At 51.8% G+C, this 12,476-nt stretch overlaps 1 protein-coding gene across 9 annotated transcripts in view; it reads right to left on the bottom strand.

The window, feature by feature from the left end:
* PPFIBP2 (PPFIA binding protein 2) overlaps nucleotides 1–12,476 on the bottom strand; it is a 134,007-nt gene that overhangs the window by 4,356 nt on the left and 117,175 nt on the right. For 4 of the 9 annotated variants that reach the window (XM_053672240.1, XM_053672246.1, XM_053672244.1 and 1 more), the window contains 12 exons: nucleotides 11,018–11,159; nucleotides 9,868–9,900; nucleotides 9,307–9,448; nucleotides 8,538–8,666; nucleotides 6,760–6,910; nucleotides 6,402–6,513; nucleotides 6,084–6,172; nucleotides 5,645–5,767; nucleotides 4,326–4,451; nucleotides 3,449–3,637; nucleotides 2,259–2,429; nucleotides 13–78 (listed from right to left, as the gene is read on the bottom strand). In XM_053672240.1, coding sequence (XP_053528215.1) covers nucleotides 13–78; nucleotides 2,259–2,429; nucleotides 3,449–3,637; nucleotides 4,326–4,451; nucleotides 5,645–5,767; nucleotides 6,084–6,172; nucleotides 6,402–6,513; nucleotides 6,760–6,910; nucleotides 8,538–8,666; nucleotides 9,307–9,448; nucleotides 9,868–9,900; nucleotides 11,018–11,159 — 1,473 coding nt within the window. Of the gene's footprint in view, nucleotides 1–12; nucleotides 79–1,769; nucleotides 2,430–3,448; nucleotides 3,638–4,325; nucleotides 4,452–5,644; nucleotides 5,768–6,083; nucleotides 6,173–6,401; nucleotides 6,514–6,759; nucleotides 6,911–8,537; nucleotides 8,667–9,306; nucleotides 9,449–9,867; nucleotides 9,901–11,017; nucleotides 11,160–12,476 lie in introns of those variants that run through there. The other 5 variants (XM_053672241.1, XM_053672245.1, XM_053672242.1 and 2 more) reach the window with 4 other exon arrangements.

The following is a 12,476-nucleotide window of genomic DNA, read 5'->3' as shown; positions in this document are numbered from 1 at the left end:
TCAGGGTCCTACCGTGAGGCGGTGAATGTCTTGGGAGAGGAGCCCTATCTGCGTCACAGTGCCTTCCGAAGGTACCATCTGTAAAATGGGTGGCAGCTCGGTCAGTGCGCCTGGGCTCCACGCACGGTTCACAGGGACGGCATGCGAGTCCCGCCCCACTCAGGCACGCCCCCTAGAGGTGCAGACGAGGAGCGGGCCAGGCCCCGAGAGTGACAGGTGGGCAGAGTGCATGCCGCCTGTCCCCAGGGAAAAGCAGGGCCTCCAGTACCCACACTGCCATGCACGTGCTCTCCTGGGTCCCCACCCTGCCGCCAGCACAGGGTACAGGCAGGTCCTGTCAGAAATGGCCTTTCCCATGTGTTCGACGCTCTATTTCCAGAAGCCAAGACGAAGGACTTCAGGATGCTGAAACCACTGACAATTTCTGGCACCAACAGGTCCCCAGACACTGGTGCCCAGTCTAAGCCCAGGTGGGGGTCCTTAGGGAGCTGCTGATGGAGCTTCTCCACTAACAGGATATCCCTCCCCTCCCTTCACCGTCAGGTAAGGCTGGCCCGCTCCTTCTCCCTAAAACTTTTGGGCATTGTAAATCTGGAAGCATCTTCTGAGGGCATCGCATATAACCAACCCCTCATTTTACAGGTGGAAAATGGGGGCCCAAAAAAGCATAGAGGCCTTGCTTGAGGCTGCACAGAGAATTAGTGACGTAAGTCCATGCAGAGTTTGAAAACAGGCGCATGCAGAGATACACCCTCAGTGGGATGTGATAAGAAGTAAGGGACAGGGCCTGCCCTATGTGGCTCTCCAACACGCCCAGGTGCCAGCCTTGAGGAGCACCTGCCTTACAGGGGCCCCGGCACCGGTGTCAAACACCGGCCATGCTAGCGGGCGAGCTTGTCCATCTCTCACTGGCAAGACTTCAGGAAAGGCTAGAGGCCATGGCCTGAAGTGACAGGCAGTTTAAGAAGCAAATCTGAGCATTGGCTCCATCTGGGAAAGAATCAGAGTGCCTTCAGTGGGGTCACAAGGCCCCAGGCTTCCAGACAGTCCCGATGAGGCTGTTATGCTTTGCAGATGAGGCCCTAGGGGACTCAGTGGAGCCAAGAGCTGCCTCGGGGCAAACTGGAATCTGGAGAGCAAGAGCCCAGACTAGCCAGGCGCGTTGCTCACGCAGTCCTTGGCCAGACGAACCCCGTCTGGAAGACACATTATCAGCTAGTCAGCCTCTAAATCAGGAGGGCAGGTCTGCTGCAGCGATGCCAACGCAGACAGACCAACCTCCACAAAGGTTACAGGCTCAGCTAGGTCCACAGTGGAAGCTGGAAAAACACATAAAAGGACAGACGGTCCTTCCAGCAAGGCCGCCACCTTGTCTCCCCACCACCCCCGCGCTAGGCGGCTCATGCCACTGAGACGGAAACCAACTTTGAGGGTTGCGTGACACATGTGGCTGACGGTCGGGACGTGCATGGGACACAAGGGAGGTGGAGCCTGAAGCCACAGGACCTCCTCTGGGGCACATGGGCTGGGCGGCCTTCCTTGCCCCACCCCCCACATCCACCACTCTCGGCAGACCCTGTGTGCACCCGCTGAGGACCCGGCTGGTGCTGCTGGCTCTCAGGCCACGCAGGGAGCAGGATGCTGTCTCCAGATGTGCTCAGCTCTCCTCCCCCAGCAAGATTGTGCTGTGCTGTTTGCTTCCTACATAAATACTGTTTCTTTATTACTAGAAGGAAGTGACCCCCTGCGTAGGAAGGCACAACACAGTTACATTGTCACTGCGGCAGAAAACCCTGCTGCTGTCCCTGTGATCTGAGCCAAGACTCCACGGCCCGAGGCCTAAGGCACTTGAGACTGGCCCTCAGCTGGAGCACAGTGCGGGGCCCAAGAGCCGGGCCTCTGGGGGTTGTCCACAGTCTCTGGACCTGCGTCTGGACTCACACGTCCCACTGGTGCTGAAGACAGGAATCAAGAACCACTAAACACGTACAAGCATCTTTGAGGGTCTCTCCTCCCAAGTCCACCTTTGGCAGCAGTTCCAAAAGTCTGGCCCCTTAGCAAAGGCGCAACTCCATGCCCTGGCCACCCTCAGGGTTCGGAGAGACCAGCCCGAGGGTGCACGGTGGCCGGACTGTCCTCTGAGTCATGCACGTGTGCAGGGGATGAGATGCAGTTACAGTGTGACACACACGGTGTTACTGTGCGTTCTCAGGGTGCACGGACAGGACAGGTGACAAGCATCAGCTAATCTGTCCCACCTGGTCCAGCCCATCCACTTCAGGCACATCGAGCGGGCTGAGGCCCTGGTAGCCGCCACAGACCCTGTTGGGGATGCTGTCGCTGGGCTCCATCGGGCAAATGTAGTCTGTCGATTCATCGAACTTCTTTTTTCTCATGTTTCCAAAATGTGAAAATCCCAGTTTCCTTGGCTAAAACACAGCAAATGCAAGATTATGAGACGGTTACCAAGCTGACGTGCAGGTGTGACTGACAATACAATGCACGGCAGGCCTCTGAGGGAAGGAGGCAGGCCAGATGCTTCCAGAAAAACTCAACAAAATAGAGCTCCTGGAAGCAGTTTCCGTGCTGGGGAAAGACCAGCAGACGTGTAATCCTGACCATGGAGAGCTGCTCTTCCAGGCCCCGTTCCTGAAACTCAGGCCCTGCTGGCCCAGTGGTGATGCTGGCACTTCCCAGAGGGGTGGGGTGTGGCCCGGAGGGCCCGCTTCCCCGCAGCAGCTGGTGCCCCACAGGGAGCTCTCCCCTCCTTCCTTTGCTCTGTGGAGCCACGTGGGCCGGCCCGGGTGGCCCTTCTCCTTCCTCCAGCTCCTCCCAGCAGTGTCTCTGCCTGCCTCCCGACACACCTCCTGTCCAGCCCCCGTGGTGAAGGAGATCTGGGAAGGACATGGTCTGAGGACGATGTGGCTCAGGCAGGTCAGGCGGGCTTTGTGGCGTTCAGAGAGCCCCAGAGAACAGTGTTGGTGCTTGGACAACCTTGGGGCCTCTGGATAGCTATGTGCTGGCCACTCCACAGGGTGACCGGGGCCAGGTACTGAGAGGCACAACCCTGTGTTGGCAGGAAAGCTTTGACTGAGATACCCCACAGCACTGTGGCATCGAACTGAGCTTGACTGCCTGGAGCCCGGACTCGGGAAAATTCAGCAAGGCAGGCTTGGGGTAGACAAGCTCCTAGCCTCCTGAGAATAAGGGCTCCCTGCACATGATGTCTGTGTAAAGAAGCCTGCACTTTGTTCCTTGGATTCAAGAGTGGCAGGGAAGTGGCCTTGTGGAGACTGACAGACAGTGAGCCCGGAGCAGAAGCTGAGAGCGCCTGCTCGTCCAGGTGGCACCTGCTAGTTTGGCTCCGGGTGTTGGCTCAGCTGCTGTACCATGTGAGGGCCAGAAGGGAGGCCTCTGTGACCACTGCAGAAAGGGGCCAGCAACTCACCCGGACTTTGGCTGTGGTGGTCAGTGGGGTGTAAGCTGGTGAGGTCATTTTCTCTCGTTTTTCCTGTTCAGCCTCAGGACCAATCAGAGCACTGAATTTGGTAGTTAGGTGGCGTCTGAGAAGTGTCTTTTGTGGTGGGATATTGAGAAGCATAGCCAGGGTGTCCCCCGTGAAGCGGGGCTCCAGGATCTAAGGAGAAACCAGACAAACCACTCAGTGGTGACGGGGTGACCCCAGGTGATGACACTAGGAAATGGCCCTGTGGGCCTGGGAGTGACTCCAGGGCAGGGGCTGAAGCTCTCCCACTTGACCTGTGTCCCTGTCCCCCGTCTGCCGGGCACAGGGCCTGACTCAGCAGACTGACCTCATTTTCACAGACCAGCCAAGAGAACTGTGACCTCTTAGATAAGCTGCCTCCCAGGGTCCACTCTGGGTGACTGCCAAGCTACCCCTTCCTCCTTTCCCTGCTGGCTCTGCCACTTGACAGATTCAGTGGTGATAAGAACTGTATCACGGCAAGAGCAAGTTAGGTTTGGGTGGCCTCCCACTCACGTCCCAAGCCCCCATGTTCCCTTAGGAGGAGGTGGGGCTGAGGGCTGACTCTCGCGTAACCCCTCTGCCCTGGAATCTTCTGGGTCTGTGGCTAGAAGTCCTTCCAGAAGCTGTCTTGTTTCTATGGGGTATATTAATTCTCAACCACAGTTATCAAAAACACTTTGAGATTTTGATGTATACAAGGGTAAGACTTCAAATTATACAAGGATTTGAGATGAAATGTCAATTATTTTTACTAGGACTTCCGTGTAGCCCATAAGAAAGCAGTGTCTGAACAGCCCAGTTTCACTGAGTCGGGAGGCCAGTCCAGAGAGCCACTCACGATGAGACCTCCATGGACGCCACTCCCACGGAGGTTGGGTGCATACTCTGCCAGGTCCACGGATCGCAACCACTCCATCACCCTGTGGTTGGACCACTGCACAACTTCTGAAGGAGAAAGGTTACTCTGTGAGGGCAAGAAGAATGAAGCAATTAGGTCTGCTAGACCCCACCCCGGTGCTGTGTGGAGCGGCCCCCCCGGGACTGAGCCTGCCCGATGCCTCCCCAGGAGACGACTCGCACTCCTAAGTGGCTCAGGCAGCAACAGAAGAGGCCTGGGGGCCTTTCCATTTCCAAGACCTAGAGCTCTCGTGGAACCTTGCGGGGTTTTCTACACCGAGACGTCTATTTCAGAACCCGACTATTCCCTCAGTCTCTGGTTAACTTTGGAACCAACAGTCCCAAAAGGCATACGGTCATTCATTCAGCGGTTCAACACAGCTTCACAGTGGACTGCCAATTATGAGCTGAGTGTTTTGTAGACAGAGTCTCCCTGGTGTGGCCAAATATTTCAGGAGAGCACACATGAAGATACTTGTGCCTACGTGCCCTCAAGTGGCAGTGGGTCTTCAAAACGCCCAGCTTGTGCCTGATGTGTAGAAGACATTCAATGTGTATTTGTGGAATACAGAAAAAATAGGTGATGGAGGGTGGAGGTGGAAGTCCTCAGTCCCTCAGGAAGCTGAGTGAACCTGACAAAGTTAGCGTTAGCTCCCAAGAACACAGGAGACAGGGTATGGCCACAACCCTTTAGCTTCAGGGTCTACCAAGAACTCTGTGGTTCATAAAACATTAGCAGAGACTTGTCCAGCATTTCGGGTTGCTGTGTCTACCTATACTATTTTTTCTCTAGCAAAACCTGCTCATGGATCCCCTGTGCACCTGGGACCGGAGGTGAGTGAACTTCCTACCTACCAAGAGGGAGAGCTGTGCCAAACTGTCAGGTTCCTTACGGGCACCTTGTCTCCTCTCCTCTGCCACCTTTGATAGCCACTTCCCTGGTCTGTCTTTCCCTGCCCTCTTCTGTGCACCATTTCCTCATCTCCTTTAGCATGACGGCTTTGAAAGACTTGCTGCTACTGCCGTCTGGTAGCACGTGTCTCCCCAAGGGAAGGTGGGAACTTACAGTGGCTCCCGTGGCACACAGAGTACAGGCCATGGGGGACTTGGGGCGCCACAGAGCTCGAGGGAGGGAGAGCATCCCAAGCACTGTGGTCCGACCAGCAGCCGTTTTGCGGTGATGGTACTCTTGTTTGCTCACACCCAGCTGTACCAGGGTCCTGGCTCAGGGCTACCCAGACAGGACGGCCCTGCCCTCACCTCGTCAGCTGGCCGCCGGTGCAGGCAGTGGGGGTTGAACTTGTTGACATGCAGCACGTGGATGGCACATTTGATGCTGAGATGATGTAGTTGGCTGGTGACTTTTAAGAAGAGTAGATCATTCTGGGAGAGCAAGGTTTGGGTTAATGAACCAGAGTTTCCAAAGTGACAACACACCCCTGAGGTCCCTTCCCACATGAAACACAGACAGGTCATCCCCATCTCAGCAGGTGCACATGGGCACACCGACAGCTTTTCTTCCCTTTTGTACTTGGTGTGCACTTGGCCATTTGGAACTGCTTATATGACAACTGACGAGATTTTAAGACCTTAAGAATGTGAGGGAGGTGGTGGAATCAAGCTTAAAATAGCCACCACAGGGACACCTGAGCTTGGTGCTCACGGGAACAACCAAAATATTTAGAGGAAAAATCCTTACCACAGTTAAGTATTGCAGCATGCGCCCGTCAACTCTGGATTCGTGAAACTGGTCTTTGTACTGGGGTAAGCCGATATCATCAAGCCAACCTGCAGAGAAAAAAAACGGGGGCATCAGGGTTCAGGAGAATGGGAGAGTGTGGATGCCAAACCAAAGGGCCCACAAGTGATCATTTGGAGTTCCAGCTGCATTCCCCATAGGGCTGAGTAAGCCATCTGCCTTTCCCGAGGAGTCAGCCATCCTTCCTCACATTCTAGAGGAAGCTCTGTCTACCCCAAGGAGCTGCCAGAAACATTATACACATATGCCTGTCCTTACGTGTCACCCAAATGTGGTCTAGAAGTGCAGACTTCTCCTCCTGCTTTGTGTTGATGGCTTTTACTGCTAAAACCAGCTTCTTCCTATGAAGAGGGTGCTTAATTCCTAGCTCCTGAAATTGAAAGATGAAGACAGATGTGAAATTTCAGCGGGCAGCTTGGCCCTCCAAGGATGCCCTGTGGGTGTAAATATTTCACCTGAATAGCAGTGGAACCCTGCACAGTGTCAAGGGATCAATTTTCAGTGACAGAGGGAGTCTTGCCTCCACTCCCCTGTATGTGGATTGAGGGTGGAGGAGGAGTGGGGCAGGGGCGTGGGTGAAAAATGGGAATCTCCTGGTCTCAGGCTCAGCCCTTACCTTTTCCATGTCCTGAGGAGTAGCTGTCAGTAAAGTGTGGCCAGAAGTCACCCACTGCCTGGCAAAGATCACGTACTGAGCCAGGCCGAAGTCCTCCAGCCATGCACACACGCGCTCTGTGCTCCACTGGGCGAAGGGGGCATTGGCGTCACTGGGAAGCAGGAAAACACCCTGTCCTGTTAGTGGGAGGGACTGAGGCTCCATCCGAACCTAACTGGGCCCCACAAAAAGGGGAACTGTGTATTAACAAACAATCCCCACCATAGCTGGAAAAAACTCCATTACAGCACACTCGTTTGACGTAGCCTCACAGGGGTGCCAAAAGTTTTGGCGTCGCTGGGCCACACTGGAGGAAGAAGAGTTGTCTTGGAACACATTAAACACACAAACACTAATTAAAACTGACGAGCAAAAAAAAGGTTTTATGTACATTTACGATTTTGTGCTGGGCCGCATTCATAGCCCTCTTGCACTGTGTGCAGCCCACCAGCCACAGAGGGGGACACCCCTGCTAGAGTTTCCTGTGAAAACGCTGGTCCAAACTGCAAATCTGTGGGTGCTGAGAGCGTGGGGCAGGTGCATGGTCCTTGTGAGGCCATGTTTACATGTGCTGCTGTCCACGCACACGCGTGCACGTGTCACGAGCCGCATTAGGATGAAGAGCCACAATTGAACCATGCTTTCAACAGGGCTCAACACCATTTTTAGGAAAACACTCAGAAACTAGGAAATGGGGGTCAGTTCTCTAACATAAAAACAAACCTCCTCCAATCTACAACAGCTAATACCTTATTTATTAATAAAACACTAGGGGCATTCATATCAAAGCCTATTAAAAAGCCATGTTTTAAATTAGTATCAATAATACTAGTCTGAGAGTTGCAGCCAATATAAAAAGAGATAAAATAAAAACAAGTATAGCTATTAGAAAAGTAAAAAGAAAAGAAAACTTCCTTTCAGGTGATATGACTATTTACCTAGAAAACCGAGAACTCAGGAAGGCAGGCAGTTACAACACACACACCCAGGTCATATTCACAGCCGACACAAACCAACAATTTTCTATATGCCATCAATGCACTGCCACTGACATTTTTTTTGTTAAAATAATTTAAAAATCCCACTCTCAGCAACCTAAATGATAAGATGTCTGGGCGTTGTCCTGCATGACCGTCTGTGGGGCTGGCGGCATATGGTTAACTGTGACGCTGAGCTGAGCAACACAAACGGATGTGAATAAGTGGAGAGCTAGGTTGTGTTTCTAGACAGGATGACTGGGTGCTACAAAGCCATCAATTTTAGAGACATCCATTTTTCATGTAAACTGTGAATATTAATGGCACACTTAAAACCCCTATAGAGTCTTTGGGTGGTGGTAAGAGGGAAGAAGTTGGCAGAGAAGCTTTATATTCATTTAAAAAAATCTGTGGGGATTTATGGAATATTAGGAGACTACATATTTCAAAAGATTCCTTCCAGGAAAGTACCCCTAGCATGTTAGTTAAAAACTATTTTTTTGAATGCCTGGTTGAGTTGTTCTTTAAGTGAGGGAATTCCTTAAAGGGCCATAATGACAAGGAAAGGCTCTTGCCTCTTCCTTCGAGTACTTAGAAGCATGAGTGACGTCTACTGGTGTCAAATGGGAAAGGCTGGGAAGCTCTGCACTAGGAGCCCCTGCCTTCCACCTCTCACTCTCTGGCACATCCAGCCCCCGCCCCCACTCCACCCTGGCCAGGCTTTCACACGGTTCTTTGCAGGCAGACTAAAGAGAGCCTTACCTTTTCTGACCCTTCGTGTCTCTGGTCCTAGAGAGTCTTGGCCCTGCAGTTGCCCGAAGCCCTCCTCGTCGAAATTCTGCCACCCCCGGGGCATCAGTGTTGAAATTTCCTGACTGAGTTCTTCGGATTCTGTGTGGAGAGGCGTCCGGAGACACTGTCAAGGACAGTCTGCAAGCAGCAGTCAGTGCCCTCCTTCTACACGGGGCCATACCAGCCAGGCCCAGGACTCAATGGCACCGCTTCCCAGTGCCTCCCCAGAGGTCAAGGATCATGACCTGTGACAGCTCCTTGGCCAGACCCAAACCTCAATTCTATTCCTGCCTCTGGGATTTGGGCCACTCCCTGTGGGAGTGAAAGCGAACTCTGGTTATTTCACAGACTGAGTCAGCTGGGCCAGCAGGAAGTCAGCTTTCTATCTTCAACGATTAAGTCACAGACTGACCTCTAAAAAGGAAGAGATTGGTCTCACACATGTCTCCCCCAAGACGCAGGCGGCTGAGCTACAGAGATGTGCTCCGGGGCGTGGGATGGAGGGACGCCTAGAATGGATGGCATGCAAGGCAGCTGGCTGTTACTTAATGGGTGCCTTTCTGAGTTCCTTTCCTCTGGCCCTAAAAACGTCACTCAAATTCTTGCTTCTAAACGTGACCACTCTATTTTTACTGCTGTTCCAAAGTCTAATTGAATAGGGGTTTATGTAGACTCTTTGCCTAGTCAAGAAGAATATGAATTACAAGCAATATCTTCACGATCATTACCACCAACTTACTTTCCCCAGAACTTCCTGATGCCTTTGGGGCTCCGTTTACCCTCTGGTGTCAGGGGAGACTGGGGGCCAGACTCGGTGCCGGAAGATGTGGAGGAAAAGTCGTTGGCCATAGTAGTGTCGTCCCAACCACTCTCTGTGTCTCCTGAGAGTGAGAGAATGGGATGAAGTGTGAATGAGAGGAAGGGACATGACCTTTAGAACCCCCTCCCCACCTGGGCCATCACCCTTCAGTGGGAGTTGGGAAGAGTCTACCCAGCTCTGCCTTCAGGGAAGAGCTTTACATTAAGATCTCAGTAGGGGGCTCAAGCACACTCCAGGTTTCTCTCTGAGGAATTAGTGAGTTTAAGATTTCAAATCTGGTGAGCTCATATCTTCAAATTCTAAAGGTGTGGGGTTCAAGAACTTGCAGGTAATTCCAACAAGGAGATTGCTTGCTTTTTTCCCAAGGGGGACAGGAGAACAGGCAGATGTGGGGGGAGGGACCTGACTGAGTGTTGGGGGGGGATCAGGGTAGAGAAACAGGGCATCTCACTCTCCACCTCACCTGGAAGGGTACAGTACCTAATACGGGGGCACTGACACTCCGGCCACGATCTCCAGCCAACCAAGAAGCAGAGAAGCCACATGAAGAAGCAAGAGAGGCCCAAGTCCAGCCCACCAGAGTTACAGGGAAGCAAAGAAATAAACAAGAGAGTCATCTAGCAAGAGAGAAAAACTCAAACAGAAAGCAAAATAATCCCACAAGGAAGGAAGGGGCCCACAGGTCAGCGCACTGAGAGGAGGTTTCAGGAGAGGAGACCGAATGCTCCTGGAGCCACTTCCTGGCAGGCGGGGTAGCCACACGCAGGGAGAGGGAGGGGGAGTGGCAGGGGCTGAATACACAACTTGGGCAGGTGCCAGGGCTCATTTAGTCAGACTAGAATGTTCAAAGCTGCCTCGAGTTGGAGCATCACCAGGACATAGTCATTCAAGGGCTTATCTGGAGTTCCCACAGCCAAAGGCAGAACTAGCTGAGGGCAGAAGCCAACATGGGCTGGCACTGGGACAGCCGGGGGTGAGGAGTCAGGGTAGGGAGAGCCCTGCCAGGCCCGGGACATTCCCTGCTGGGCCCCATTGATTGGCTGCTGCTGTTGGGCCTTTTACACATGAAAAGCAGCAAAGGTCTCCGGCCCTAAGCACCAAAAGGATACCTGTGGACTGACATCCTTGCCCACTGGCCACTGATTCCATTTCTCTAAGGAAATGCTCTCCCTTGGAAGAGCCCATATCATCCTACTGGAAATAGAGAGGCTGCAGAGAGGAAGGCAGAGACAGGAAAGAGAAGATCAGGATGACAGAGGAGGGAGAGAAAGGGATGGGAAAGGTGGAGTCGGAGTCAGAGGGAGAGAGAAAAGAGGGAAGATGGGAAGGACAGGAAAAGGTTCGAGAGAGGAGGAACAGAAGAGAGATGGGGTGGAGCAATTGCAGCTGGAAAGAAAAGGTGGGTATACACCTGGGTTCTCTGGCCTCCAAGGTGTTTACTGAAGGAAACATTCTGCACCGACAGGGAGCCAGAGTCTCGGGAAGTGGTATGAGTTGTCCCATTCACCCCCTCTCCCCCTCATCATGCTCCATCTGTGGGCTGCAGTGGTGGGCACAGGCTCTTGTGCAACAATTGGTAGTGCCAAGGCTACTGCTCCAGGGGCCACCAGCCCAGGGGCTGGACACTCACTCAGCCTCAGCAGGCTGTTTCCTGTGGGGTCAGGCTGAGAGGCAAGGGGAGTAGATTTGGCAGCATCTCCATTGGGCATGGCTCCTGAAAGCTTCCCAGGCAATGTGGGGTATTTGTGCTCCATCGGGAAAGGGCTGTCCTGCTGGAAAGAGAGATGCTGATTAGCTGTCAGTCTCAGACCCAAACCCAGTTAGGAAATCTCTGGCTGCAGGAGCAACTCCTTTTCTCCAAGAGTCATTTTTTCACTCAGGCTGACTCAAAGATCTCTCAAAGGTCATTTAGTCCTGGTAAGGAAAGGGGACCAGAGGTCTGAGAAAGGAAGAAACTTGCCCAAGGCCACACACAGTGATACAGGGATGGAATAAAGGCCAAATTCAGGGCTGACAGTAACTGACTCTAAGCAGTTAAGTGGAGCCATTTTGCAAAGGGGGCCTTTGCATTTGGTCTAGCGCTCAGAGGCTCAGTGAATTAACAGCTGTAAATTACCCTTTGAGCTCTTTGAATATATAAATCAGAATTATAATAAAAGCTATTGCTTTATTATATAATAATACGTAACAGTTAATATGTTACATGTAGCTAATATATATTATATATTAATTACTATATGATAATAGTGACTTTGAAAAATATCAGGTTAAGGCAAAGTGAGAAGGTATGCATGCATTCGGGGAAATGGCAACAGAAAGTGAGTGAGCAGCCTCTGTGCCAACATGGAGTGTCCCCTGGGAACTTAGGGTCCCAGTCTGCATGGGGGTTAGCCTGATGCAATGGGCCCAGGCCATAGAAAGCGTCCCAAAGACACAAGTTAACTAAAGGGGAAAGAAGAATTGGACTTAGGATCAAGAAAGTAACAATGGCCCCTAAATTCACAAACCTGAGGGAAACATGGTGGAATGCATTTGAGAGAGAATAAAAGAACATGAAAAATCGAAGTAACATTACAAAGGAAGTCAACTGCCAGTCACTGGGTCGGACTCAGAAGAAAAGTAACATGGAAGACAAAGCCAATGTCCAAACGGACAAGTCAGATTAGGAAGAGGACACTTCTGACACCTTTTGAAGTTTTATTTAGTTTGCAGCCAAGTACCCAATAAATTTTTGAATTCAGTTTGCTTACAAATGCATGTCCTAGAAATTGTTTGAATGTCCAATTCATTCATTGGACATTGACTACTAATGCCCTATAAATTAGCATTAGTAGCCAGAAAGGAGGGATATGGGAAAAGTTAATTCTCAAAAAAAGCTGAAAGAATGGACAGTGAAGTAAAAATCATCAGAACCTGAGTGATTTTTACCTGAGTGAAGTTCACAGTGACCCATAGGTAGACACTGGATCTGGTCAGACATGGTCTCAAGACCCACAGTTTCCAAGTACTAGTCCATGGACTGGCTGCTTCCTAATTACCTGGGGCACTTGTAAAATCAATATAAATTTCCAAGTTGCAACTTGGTTCCA

The sequence above is a fragment of the Artibeus jamaicensis genome, unplaced genomic scaffold (assembly GCF_021234435.1).
Source record: "Artibeus jamaicensis isolate MK-2021 breed Jamaican fruit bat unplaced genomic scaffold, CSHL_Jam_final contig_759, whole genome shotgun sequence".
Classification (NCBI taxonomy): domain Eukaryota; kingdom Metazoa; phylum Chordata; class Mammalia; order Chiroptera; family Phyllostomidae; genus Artibeus; species Artibeus jamaicensis.
The sequence above is the reverse complement of the archived record's forward strand: the minus strand, read 5'-3'. Positions and strand labels throughout refer to the sequence as shown.